Source organism: Podarcis raffonei, chromosome 10 (genome assembly GCF_027172205.1).
Source record: "Podarcis raffonei isolate rPodRaf1 chromosome 10, rPodRaf1.pri, whole genome shotgun sequence".
Lineage (NCBI taxonomy): Eukaryota > Metazoa > Chordata > Lepidosauria > Squamata > Lacertidae > Podarcis > Podarcis raffonei.
Window position 1 is genome coordinate 7,512,825 of NC_070611.1, and position 13,927 is coordinate 7,526,751.

Consider the following 13,927-nt stretch of genomic DNA (forward strand, 5'->3'; position numbering starts at 1 on the left):
TATAAAAAAAATAAAATAGCTTTCAATGTGTTGTGGCCTGAAATGGAATGTCAAAGGTTTCTGTGCTTAATAAAACACAGTGAAGACTTCGAATAGAAAATTGGCAATAAACTGTGGGTTTTCCTTTTTTAAAAAAAAAAATCCTTAATGTTGGATATGATCTGGTTAGGTATAAGCTTAGATCAAATTATGAGAAGACTGGTGATATAAAGCAGCTGGACTTATGAAAGCACTAACAATGGCTTGGTCTACTTATCAGTGATGTAGTGGAGAGGGACCATTGAAACACAACTGGTCCTGTGAAAGACGGGTATGGGGAGAGAGATTTGGTGCCACACAAGGAAAAACCTTTTTGTTCCTGAGCCTTTGAGGAAGCACTTCCAGTCACTGTAGACAGGGAAGGCCGCAGTCCTTTCTAGGCAACACTCCACACACCAGTGGTGGATCATGGGACCAGAGTCAAACGTGGGTGGAACCACAAATGTTAATTTACTGACACACTATTCTCTATCCTCCATCCAGGCAAGCAGGAACCATAGTCAGAGTCCATAGCACGTTCCAGCAGGCAAAAACCCTCAAGGAAGATGCAAAGCCAGGACAGTGAGGGGTGTGGCCAGGAAGAGCCAGTGTGGCCAATGGAGAGTCCTAAAGCCCAGATAGGGAGGCTTGGAAGGCCACATTCAGAGCCTGAGATTTCCCACCCCTGTGTCAGGGAGCCGACAGGGAGAACAGGTCGTAATCAGAGAAAGACAGTGACACGCCGGCTAACGGTTTCTTTATTAAGGAAGCAGAACACAGAGAGACTTCTAAGGGTCACTTCTGAAGCCGTTGCCCGAACTAGCTTATAACTCCCCCAACTCCACTCGATAGCCCTCTGTGTCAGGCCCCGCTCTCTGTCTACAGCAACTCTGTTTTTGCCTGGCTCTCTGCTCTGTAACATGCAATAGACGCCTTGGTTTTTTTGGGTGGGTGGGAGCCTGCAGGAGGTCAGCAGAGAAGCTCTCGGGGTGGCTGTGTGGTGGAGCTGCCAAATTTGATTCCTGTCTGCTCTGTACTGGGGCACTCCTGTTTCCTCCTCTCCATCCTCCTCCAAGCTCCCAGTCTCCAGCACCTCCCAGCTCTTCCCCTCTGGGGTGTGGCCCGTTTCCCTCCATCAGGAGCTCCTCGCCCTCTGGGCTTTCCCTGGGGGGCTCCTAGTCAGACAGCTTCCACCTCTCCTCCTCATCCAGCCAGTCGCCAACACCCTACTATCTATAACCCTATGCCATGTTTAAAAATGAATCTGATCTGGTGCGAGGCAAATTCCTGCGGTTCGGCTGGGACACAGTACCGTATTTTTCGCTCTATAACACGCACCCGACCATAACACGCACATAGTTTTTAGAGGAGGAAAACAAGAAAAAAAATATTCTAAACGAAACAGTGGATGTATGATATTTGTGGTTCATGCTGTGGCCACAGACATGTGATCTGACAGTGAGTTTGGAGTAGCCCAATGCAAAAATCCTGAGGAGCCATGTGGATCCATGTTTGTAACCACGTTTTTGCACTGGGGCCGCAGTGGGTGCGTGATTTTTTTGGTGCAAGATGTAGCCATGGACATGCTATGTGATCTGATGGTCAATTTGGGGTGACCCAGTGCAAAAAACCTGAGGATCCATGTGGATCCGTGCTTTGTAACCACGTTTTAAGTGGGGAGGGAAGGAAAAGCACTCAAGGGACAAGGAGCACACGTGGGGTGGGTGGAGAAGGATGCTGCTAATAATGAAGAAGAGGGGTATAAGGGGAGGAACCAACCGGACAGGACTCATGTAAGCGGCTCCTCTCCTCTCCCGCTTTGCTCCTTTAAAGAAGCAGGCTCTCTGTCCCTCTCTCTTCCCCATTCAGCGGCTCTTCTCCCGCTTTGCTGTTTCAAAGTGAGCCACAGAGGAGGGAAGGAAGGGGAACCATGGATCCTCTGCTCACGACTGCAGCAGATTCCCCCTGCCACCCGTAGGCATTCCCTCCATAACACGCACAGACATTTCCCCTTACTTTCTAGAAGGAAAAAAGTGAGTGTTATGGTGCAAAAAATACGGTACTTCTTTCCACATGAGTTGGTGGGCTTCTTCAACCACAGGCCATCAAAGAGGAATGAACTAAGCAATGTGCATGTTTCTTCTTGTTGTTGTTCTGCTCTTCCGTTTTTCATTTTCTACCACCTATATGTTTTTATTCAGTTTTATTTTTTTATGACTGTCACAACCCTTCCTTGGGAGTTTCATTACAGTGAAGCATGTCCTGGAGAGGTTTTTAGTAAATATAGGTGAGCCAGTCTCTTGCCTTTTATCTTTTATCTCATGTGGCTCCTGAGCCAAGGAACTGTGTTGTGCTGTTTCTGTTGCTTTGTTCTTACCTGAGAACCTCAAGTGATGAACAAAAGACATGCAGAGAAAACCTTGCTTTTCATGAAGTGTCTCAGCCTGGGCTCGGCCTAAGCCTGACAGCTTTTATAACAAACGGAAAGGGGAGGTTTGCCATATCAAGGGATAGGAAAGCCTAGGAATGCCTCGGCTAATATGTCCTCCAGCGCTAACTTGGCTTTTCTCTTTCTCTCTCTGTTTTGCAGTTCTGCTAAGCCAATCCTCACTAGAATGAGCACAAAACAAAACCAAGTAACAGCTTTTGTACATCAGCATTAAATGGGAAGACGCTTGGGAAGGGAGCCTGTGATGGAGAATGTAACACAGAATAAAAAGTCTGACTGCCAAGAGCTGCCTTCTAAACACAGTGAAGCCAGACATGCAAGTGGTTCTCTGGAGAGAGATTCGATCCTGGATTTACCCACCAGCTCATTAGGAACTGTCACTGGATGCAACATTCAGAAGGCATGCATGAAAAGTCACATAAGGGGAATAAATTTTAAACGGGGGTATAGTTGTCACTAGGTAAACATATTAATATACATGCACCAAGGAGGTTTGTAAAAAAAATATTATTATTTCAACTGAAAAGCAAAATCCTTTAAGATAAAGCATTTCACAAGGCGGGGGCAGTTAACTCAGAGAATTCCTGTTCCGGCCACCAGGAACCAGAGAGGGCATCATCCAGCATCGCTGCAGAAAAGACTCTCTTACGTTTCAGGTTACAGAGGAAATGGCGTAAACTTTTTGAACCCACCATTGCTGCACCTCATTTGGCCTTTGAAACACAATGCTTCTTTATTCTTTGCCTACATGTTCTGTTTACTCTCTGTGCGTAGCGACTCTGTGGCTGTTTCAGACTCGAATTCTCATTCTGCAAAGGCTCTGAGATGGTGGCTCCCAAACTGCGAAATCTCCGTGAGAAGGAAACATGAAAACCCGTAAAGTGACGAGTGACCCATCTCCTTCCACAATTCTTTCGCAGGCTATTCCAGAGATTCATTGGGGACCTTCTTTACCCAATAGGTTCCTTGTAGCATGTCTCCTTTCCCCTCCTTGCCTCCCAGTCAAATTATAAACTGTGGAGGGAAGAGAGCTCAGATAAGGTAAGGTTGAGAACGGAGGTGTAAAAGATAGGCCCAAGACATTTTTGTGCCTGAAGCAGACAGTCCAAATGTGTCTGTCGTGTGTGTGTGTGTGTGTGTGTGTGTGTGTGTTTAAGATAATATTTCAAGAAATTGCTACCCCAGATCTGCCTCCTGAAGCAAACTCAGCCAGCTCCCTCATGTTGAGTTGGCAGTTGGGGGTAAGTGCTGCTGACGTCTAGTGGGAAGCCATTTTGCAAAACATGACACAGTAAGGTTGGTAAACCATGTAGAGTTAGTCTTGGCATCCGAAATGTAACCATGTAAGAGCTGACGTGACACACTTTTACCGTTTCTCTGATCTGAGAGAAGGAAATGGACGTTCTTTACAAATAGCAATGAAAGGACTGCTTGAAATAATTATTCCAACTAGCTCAAAGTAGAGAACAAAGAGAGCTAACTCTGGGCAGCTACGTTTTTATTGTATCATTGCCACACGAGGCTTTGAGGCAAACCAGTCCATTGTGGGAATCCATTTGAATGGGGGAAATACATAAGAGGTACATTTCTGCTCTCAGTGATATTTTCTTCAGCCAGTTTTAAAGCGCCATCTTTCTGCTCCTCTGCTGCCTTTAGAAAACTTGACTTTAAGTAATGTATTATCAGTATGGCTCCCTCCATGCACAACATCGCACAATGCTTACTAATTACTTATACCAGACAGAAACTGGTAACTGTTTGCCACAGGTGGGCACTACGTAAGGATGCGCTACTTCTCCTTTACAACTCTGGTTCACCATTCACCGCTGCATCTAGCATAAGAAAATCACGCTGTAATAGAAGGGGTTTTGGGGAAAACAAGCTAGATTTTGCATTTTTGAATAAATCTGCAGAAAGCCATTTGTGTTTAAAGCTGCTTGTCTCTCTGATTGAAATGCCTATGGACACGCTATCAATATATTTAAAAGGCTTCTTTCTAAGTAAACAACTTTTTTCCCCACTCTCTAGGTGCTCATCCTGCCCCCAGCACTGTAGTATTCCAGTGCTGTGTGCTGAGTGTTTGCCAGAGCAAGTTACCGATAACATTGTTATACAGCATAAATAGATATTCATAGCGTCTTTTTCACAGTGGTGCTGTATAATGTGATTCCCTCCCGAGGTTCCAAGGACAAAATGGCTCGCCGTGGGCTTTGGATGAAAGTCAGTGGAAGTACAGGGAAACTTCATTAATCTTGAACAGCCTGGAGGAAATGTCTAGACAACCCAAGGTTTGGTTAAACAGAAGTAGCATATTTACTATGTAGTCCTGCACACCTGTGGCTGCGATGAATCTCGATCGCTAGGTGTTCTGCCTAACTAGGGAGATAGTAAATAAGGGCCAAACTGAACAAAAATGGATGTCTTGGGTTGAGTTATCTCCTCTGTCAAAAGTAGCACACCTTAATGTATGTCCTGATGTAAGGATATTGTTCCCCTACCAACTATTCGCAAAATGGGGTTGGAATACTCCAGATCTGATGATATCAGGAGGACATCATTGAACTAGATGTTTAAAAGGAGAATAAGGATGTTTTCCTTGGCAACCCATTTTTCTCACAATGTATGATTCCACCATCAGATTAATGGAGTCATTATTTGTCTGGGTCATGTCCCAATTCTTTTTTCTTTTCCTTTTAATTTGTTACTATTGTTGTTCGTCTTAAATGTTATAATATGAATTGCCATCTGATTGCTTTCTGTGGCCTGGTGGTTTCTGCCTCAGGCGTCCCTTAGGCTCCCATCAGAAATGATAGTAATTAGTGGCATCAATGATAAAGTTATCTTGGGTTAACCCGGAATACAGAATTCAGTGGGACTTGCTCCCTAGTAAGTGTATTTAGGATTGCACCCTTACAGCCCAATCCGATGCGTGTGTTCTCAAATGTAACTTCAGCCAGCCTTATTCTTAAGTAAGTATGCACAGGACTGCAGCCTTACATTGCAATCCTATATGCGTCTACTCAAAAATAAGGTCTAATGCATTCAGCAGGGCTTATTCCCACGCTAGTTATATCCTTGGTTATAAAATGGAATGTTTAGGGTTGGAAAGGACCAGAGATTCATCTAATCTAACCCTTTACACTGTGACAGAAAACCCCACCCCCACCCCCTGCTGTGAGAGAAAAGCAGTAAAGGCAAAGGAGCATCGTGCCAGAAGTTCTTGAAGGGCAGTGGTAGCTAAAATGCCCCCCCCCAGTGTAAAGTACAACTCCTATCATCCCTGACCATTGGCCATGCTGGCTGGAGCTGATGGATGCTGCGGTCCAAAAGAACTCAGTGGCATGACTTTGGCTACCTCTTGCCGTAGGGCAAAAAACCAGATTTCGGTGCTTAAAAGGTAAGAGTTGTCTTGAGTATTACAGGGAAATGCCAGAAAGGACATCAGCCCAAACTCTGATCAGCTGGTCCTGACATCACACAGCAACTCTGCTGAGGTAGTAATGTGAATGCTTGGCTTTTTGATGTGTGGTGGCCATTATTGTGAACAGCAGTGTGTTTCTAGTTTGCCACTTCCTGGGAAACCCTCAATATTTCAATCACGTGTTGAACCATGAGTCGTTGTCCAGAACAGACAACACACACACCCAAAAAAGTCATTGTCTTTCACATCGCATCCTCTCAAGAGCTTGAACCAGAAACCTTCCTGACCGTAGCAGCATCTTCTGCAAAGGATAGCTTGGGTTGGGAGATGAGGATTGGTCCTTTTCTGTCCTCATGACTATGTTTGGTGCTGTTCCTGGCTTCTCATTAGCCTCTGGTGACCCCAAATTAAGTATGACACCTTTCTGGTCAACTTCTGGCCCTTACCAGAGCAACTTATCTCTTTGGATTTGTGCTTTCCTACCTTCCATTGCCATACAAAGTTTTATTCTCCGTATCTGCTTCGTCCTCAACCTCCCTCTGGTCTGTGCTTTGGTCTTAGCCTTCCAAAGATGAATTATCCAGCAGTGACCATTGCCCTCCCACCATAGCCCTCTGTTTCTGACCGTTGTTGACTCCAGTGTTGACTCCACAACACCTGACATTTCCAGAAAATTGCCACTTTTGATTTGATCCAAAGCTCTTTGACCTATCGGGGCTCATCAGATCCCATGACCTAGTCCTGACAAAACTGGCCATCGCTGACTTTGTTGGTACCAATATGGCGGGGTGGTCCTTAGACCCAAATTGTGAAAGCAAAACTCGTTATTCTCTTCAGCAGATGTTCCCACCTCTCGGCATCCTGTTTCTCACTGTGGCCCAGTAATGTTACTGCAAAAATCTTGCAAACTGATGTGGGTTTCCCCATGACCATTTGTGTGTAGATACCTGTGTGTGTGTATATAGATGTACATAGATATATATAGATATATATATATATAAAGGAAGCAAAACAGTTTTAAGTACATACATCATTCAATGTAAGTAGGAGTCTGTTTTTAACTTCTTAAAGTGTTTTCACTTTCCACCAGGTCGCCCCATTGTAACATGTCAAAAAGAATTGTGGTCTTTGGTTTCTTTGCTTTGTTTCTCTTTGTGTTGTTTTTTTTTGAAAAGAAAAAGGTCAACAAATTGTAAAGAAATCTGTTGGAATACCTGCCTTTCTGAAGAAACAAAGAACAATAATTTTTGTTACTTTAAGGTATGCTTGTTATTAAAGTACCTAATAAAGATAAATAATGAATTTTTGTAGCATACTAGAATAAAGTGTTCTAGTGCCTTTCTCTCTAGTTCATTCAGATGTGGCTGTTCTATCTTTCTTTCTTTCTTTCTTTCTTTCTTTCTTTCTCTCTCTCTCTCTCTCTCTCCCTCCCTCCCTCCTTTTTTTTTTTAGAAAAAAAGCTTATCCCAGTCGTTTTTCTCACAACTTTTGTAGTATAAAAGATGTACAGTGGTGCATCTTTTATTTAAGGTATCAATGAAATTAACCAGAGGTGCAGCACTGACAATGGAATTTGTTCACAATCATCTCACTGGCTGATAAGGACTTCTGAACGATAGCTCTGAGTTCCAGAGTCACCACGAGGGTGCAATGGCCCGTTCTACAGGCATTCATATGGAAGGAATGAATAGGATGCAATAGGAGATACACATTGGCAAGTCTGCCTAAGACTGAAAGCTTGGACTCTTTCCTCTGACTCAACACCCCAACTTACAGCTTCCTCTATGATGAAAATAAAGTAGACAGCTATGCAGGTTTTAGTATTCAGACCTTCAAATAATAATTTAATATTTACATCTTACTTTTCAAGGTGGCTTAAAAGGCCAATATTACAATCTTTATGCCCTTAGTGCTATACAGTACTTACATGATGAATAGCATTATAAGTATTATTCTATATGGTTTGTACCTTATCTCATCCAGGTATCGTCTTCTAAGGTTGTGCTGTGCTATGAAGCAACTAATTAGCTAATTAGCAGTAAATTAAAGCTTCTGGCCTAGGCACACTTACTTGCAAGTAAGTCCCACTGAATATGGCAGGGCTTACTGCTGTGAAAACATGTCTAGAATTGTTCAATAAGAAAGCCTAAGTTGCTTACTCAAATGTAAATGTGGTTTTATTTATTATGGGATTTTTTTTTCTTAACCCTTCAGATAAATTCCCGGGATGGCTTGGGAAAAATAATAAATCCAATAAAAACATCCCAAAGCTATGGATGAAAATGTATGCAAGAAGGCCTTGTAGTATTGTCTTATCAGATTTAGCAAATCTATTTGAATTGCAAATTAGCTGCAAATGTGCTAATGTCTTGCAGAAGTCTGCAGAGCAGCTAAACTGTCTTGCAGAGTCCATTGATCTAGTAAGCTCACTGGTTGGACATTTTAACTGATCACATCAATGCTCAATAAACTCTTAAATAATTTGGAAGTGACCAGGAAAACCAAAATCAGGTTCACATATCAGAGCGAGAAGGAGAGGAACATTGGGCCTTAACACCCGATGCCCCTTTTTAATGGCACACTCTGAAATCCATACAGCACCTCTAAATTTTCCACATGTCAGGAACTGGTCCGCAACACCCTTACCATTTTTATTGGCTCCACAGGTGTACACACTGGACATAGTGCGGAAAGAATGCGTGACAGCTAAAGACTTTGTCTCACCAGCAAACGTTTTGCTGGATTAGTCACACTGAGGGCTTGTGGGGAAGCAGTGTGTGCTGGGATGTGGCGTCTCCTCACATTTTGCTGTAGGTCTGGCATGGGCAGCCTGTGGCATCCAGAAGTGGTTGGACTCCCATCAGCACCAGCCTTCATGGTCAATGATCGGAGACAATGGACATTGTAGCCCAACAACCTCTGCCAGACACAACACGTTGCCCAGCCCTGCCGTAGTTTTAAATCTAGTTTCTCATCTTCATTGTCCTCAGCTTGGTAGTTTTATCTCCCTGCTTCTGATGGTGTGTTAGGGGAGGGAAGATGATAATAATAATAATAATAATAATAATAATAATAATAATAATAATAATAATTTTTTATTATTTATACCCCACCCATCTGGCTGGGTGACTTCCAACAAAATACAATAACCTATTAAACATTAAAAGCTTCCCTAAACAGGGCTGCCTACGGATGTCTTCTAAAAGTTTGGTAGTTATTTTTCTCTTTGATATCTGGTGGCAGGGCGTTCCACAGGGTGGGCGCCGCTACCGAAAAGGCCCTCTGCCTGGTTCCCTGTAACTTGGCTTCTCGCAGCGAGGGAACCTCCAGAAGGCCCTCGGCACTGGACCTCAGTGTCCAGGCAGAATGATGGAGGTGGAGACGCTCCTTCAGGTATACTGGACCGAGGCCGTTTAGGGCTTTAAAGGTCAGCACCAACACTCTGAATTGTGCTCGGAAAGTACTGGGAGCCAATGTAGGTCTTTCAAGACCGGTGTTATATGGTCTCGGCGGCTGCTCCCAGTCACCAGTCTAGCTGCTGCATTCTGAATTAGTTGTAGTTTCCAGGTCACCTTCAAAGGTAGCCCCACATAGAGTGCATTGCAGTAGTCCAAGCGAGAGATAACTAGAGCATGCACCACTCTGGCAAGACAGACCGCAGGCACGTTGGGTCTCAGCCTGTGTACCAGATGGAGCTGGTAAACAGCTGCCCTGGACACAGAATTGACCTGCGCCTCCATGGACAGCTGTGAGTCCAGAATGACTCCCAGGCTGCGCACCTGGTCCTTCATCTTTGGTCACCACCCTGCACTCAACGCTCACCTGTGACTCCTAGAAGCTGTCAGCATGCAACAGCGGCCATACCTGGGAACAGCTTTGACTGGTTGGCTAAACCAGATGAGGGTAGCCGATAAGTCTGAAACCCTCAGTGAGTTAGGGACTTCCTCTGCAGGTGAAGACAGGCTGTAGTAGATTGAGCAGATGAGACTAGCAGTGGGTCCAATGGTCAAGAAGGCATAGGGCTCATCAGCCTGGGAGGGTAGAAGAAGAAGAGTTTGGATTTGATATTCCGCTTTATCACTACCCTAAGGAGTCTCAAAGTGGCTAACGATCTCCCTTCCCTTCCACAACAAACACTCTGTGAGGTGAGTGAGGCTGAGAGACTTCAGAGAAGTGTGACTAGCCCAAGGTCACCCAGCAGCTGCATGTGGAGAAGTGGGGAAGTGAACCCAGTTCACCAGATTACGAGTCCACCGCTCTTAACCACTACACCACACTGGCTCTCCCATCTAGGAGAAGGAAAACTTTGATCCTAAACCTCCACTGCCTTGTAGGATATTTCTGGGAGAAGAAAGGGCTAATGAGAAAACCCTCCACAATACCAGAGCAGAGTCCCTAAGACAGTTGGGTGGCAACTTGTATGCATCTGTCTGGCAACTCCTGCAGCCAAGCTGGTGCCAAATGTCTTGCTCTGCTTTCCTTTGGACCACATCAGTGAGGCTGAGAGGGGGATGTTGTCATCTGGGCAACCCAGGACCTCCATACACACTGCCCAGGCTTGCACCCCGGGGCAGTCACTTTGGTGCTCCTAACACAGCAGTTTGGCTTCACCCCCAGAGGTGCACCCCATTGCCTCTCATGACAGACAGATGCCAACAAGCGCTTCTAATGGTACGAAGCATTTACAAAGTCCCTCAGTGCCACACGAAATTTCCTGCATAGGAATTCATCCCAATGGGGGCAATGCCTGGGTAGCTGTCACAAAAACAAGCATATTCCTCCTTCACCCCTCTAAGGAAGAGGGATTGCTGCCAGCCTAGGCTGGCCCACGTTGGGCAGATGTCCAGCCCGCAGGATGTACTGACTTCGCCTTTTAAAAGACCCACAAACCAGAACCTGTTGCTGCAAAAGGCATAAACATATAATTAAAAAATTCTGAGCCCAGGAATTTATTCTGAGTACCAGAATCGGGCAGGTCTCAGGGTCTTTTTGTACAACAGTCCATTCCCAGCTACCCCAAGATTTCTTCATTTCAGCGATGAAATTTTGTGGCGGGTGGGCAGTCGTTTTGTCACTGCTCTTATGCAAGCAGTTTGCACCTTACCAGGTGAGTGCAGATCAGACCGAAGCCTGGCAGGAGATGTAGATTATTCTGCCCACTCCTGGTCTTCACTAACCAATATAATCCAGATTGTGGGGGGAGGGAGGGCACTTCTAACTTGCGTTAGAAAATGAGATGAAGCACCTTTCATCATTTCAACCATTTTGAATTAAGTGCATTTACACTGGAATCCTCTGGGCTTCAGAACATTTCTGTCCTAAGGTAGGGTAGTAGGCAGGAATGCCAAGAGCGCTGAAAAAAACATTTTCATGAAATGGGATGTTGTTATTTAGGAAATGCAGTGGTCCTGTGTGCCTGACTGCTGCCATCTGGTGGTACGCTCAAAGGTTTTGCCGTTCACCTTTTGCATTTTACGCTGAGCAAGCTGAGGTTCCCAAAGCCCAGCTTTTTAAAAATACATTTAAACGTCAGTGATGTACACAGATCCAGTTATCTGTGCCGTTATTAATATTCTCCGGCCTGCATATCTGCTTCCTGCTGTTTCCGCTATGGGTCCTGCTGCTAATCACGCAAACTGCTTTCTTTTTCTCTACTGTAGATCTCGATATCTTCTCTGCCTCCCGCCCCAATCCAGATCCTGGCTGCTGCCTCTTTCCTTCCTGAATCTTGGGGGGGGGGGAGTTTGTTATGTTCCTGCTAAAAAAATCAGACATGGGAAAATCTGGCAGGCATCCCAGCAGTCATGAGGTGGTGGCCCTGCTTCCACTTAGCATAATAATCCACTTTCTCCAAACAATCTATATATTTTTTTTATTTTCTTTCTCCTGCATATTTCCATGAGTCTCCTCCTCCTAAGTTGCGAGAGAAAGAGAAGAAAGTTAAAACTTTTTAAAAACCTGATTTGTACTTGCATTCCTTGGCTATTCAGTCTGTGGTCCAGCCTCATCCTTTGTAAAGGCTGAATCTGCCTTGCTTGCAAACGCAAGGGCATCTGCTTTGCATGCGGAAAATGCCAGGTTCAATCGCTCACACTTTCAAGTGGGGCCCCTGCCTGAAAACACCAAAGAGATGCTGCCAATCAGTGCAGGCAATACTAGATGGACCCAATGGCCTTGTTGTAAGGTAGCTTCTTATATTCCTAACTGAAACTCTATATTTGCTGCCTGTTTACTCCTGCCTCTTCCTCTCTTTCCCTTGAATCAAATTTCGTATTGTAAGCACATCGGGGCAGGGACCTGCTCTGTAGTCTGCAAAGCAGGAGTGGGAAATCTCAAGCCCCAGGGGCCAAATGCAGCTCTCAAGACTGCTCCCTGTGCCCATTTTGAAGGCCACACACTTCACTGGTCCTGAGAGCTTTTGCCTGGCTGGAATGTGTCCTTGACCTACGATGGTGCCAGGATGGAGAGCAATATGTTTGAAAACCTATTGCTTTTAAATTATTATTATTATTATTATTATATATTATTATTATTAAATGGCCTGCTGTACAAAGCTAAGAGTCTGTTGCTCCCATGACACACTGTGGCTCCTGGCCTGAAAGGTATTTATCACCTCTGCTTGGCAATGTCAGGCACACTGGTACCATAAAATAAAAAACAGCCATTAAACAGAAGCGTACAAATCCGAATCATAGCTGTCAACTTTTCCCTTTTCTTGCGAGGAATCCTATTCGGAATAAGGGAATTTCCCTTAAAAGGGGGGAAATGTTGACAGCTACGATCCGAATGGCTATATAGGCAGGGCACCCTCTCCTTACATAACAAGTAAAAATTTACAAGATGCACCATAAAAGTGTAGTAAAATCAGTAGATATTAAGTTTATCCATACCATGCGGCTCTTAAAGACAAGGAAAGAAGATGAAGTATACCTTTTCATCACACAAAAAGGTACTGTGCTACTTTAAGAGTAAAACCTGGCCTAGTGAAGACCTTTACACTTCCCAGGTTCGTTTCTTGTGTTGCTTGTGAGCCAATATGGCAACAATGATGTTTGCCAAACATAAAGCTGTTGTGGAAGGAGAATATTCCTACCAAACAGTTGCTGTCGTGAAGCTCCGTCATTTATTCCTGAGGTGCAGTTTGTTACATTGTCCAGTAGATAGCAGTAAAACATTTTCTAAGAGACAGCCACTAAACTAGACAGTATTGGGAAACTGGCTGGCTAGCATCCCAAGAAAAGCAAAGTGTTGATGCTTAAAAGACGTACAGTTTGGAGAAAGGAAATTATATAGGCAACCCCACAGAGATTGTTTTGTTTCTCTTTATGTGCTGGAAAGGTAAGATGTTATTTTAATAAAATAAAAATAAAATGGTATTGGGAAAACGGAGGCCTCTGTATACATGTGTGTGTGAGATGCCTAGCCATGCCCTCTCCGGGATATGCAATTGCGTACAAACCCTCCCACTTTCCCATTCAGCCAGAGGTGGCAGACACTTCACATTCTGCTGTACTTAGTGTTGGGCTGCGTTAGGGTGGCAGGATTGCACCATTAGGGCTTTCCCCCTAAAGCTTTGTACTTCTACAGAGCTTAGAGTTCCCCCAAGCATACTGATACCTTCATCTTGTATTTTAGCTACAATCCTGTCACGAGCTGAGTTCACTATTAGGAGTGGCCAGAAAGGTCTACCTTTGGACCCCAGGCCTGCCCCGCCCCCCTCTTGGTTTACAGGCTCCCCTGGGGATTCACCTAATAAATTTACCATTCGTCTCTTGCAAATAACTTCATCGCTACTTGAGATTAGCACAAAATAAAGCTTGTCTGTGAGCACCAGGAATACCAGGGTTGTAACAGAGACAGTCTTCCTGGAGGGTTAAAAGATACAGTGGTACCTTGGTTCTCAAACGCCTTGGTACTCAAACAACTTGGAAACCAAGCACTGAAAACCCGGAAGTAAGTGTTCCGGTTTGAAAACTTTTTTCAGAAGTCGAATGTGCTCCGTTTTGAGTGTCACACTTCCTTTTTGAGTGTTATGCTGA

General features: G+C 44.5%; 1 protein-coding gene across 1 annotated transcript in view; it reads left to right on the plus strand.

Annotated features, from left to right (window-relative positions):
• The window catches only part of LHFPL3 (LHFPL tetraspan subfamily member 3), a 258,014-nt gene extending 253,627 nt beyond the window's left edge, over positions 1 to 4,387 (plus strand). Inside the window, exon 3 of the mRNA XM_053406529.1 lies at positions 2,609 to 4,387. Coding sequence (XP_053262504.1) covers positions 2,609 to 2,637 — 29 coding nt within the window. The 3' untranslated portion in view covers positions 2,638 to 4,387. The remainder of the gene's footprint in view (positions 1 to 2,608) is intronic.
• Positions 4,388 to 13,927: the final 9,540 nt, after the last annotated feature.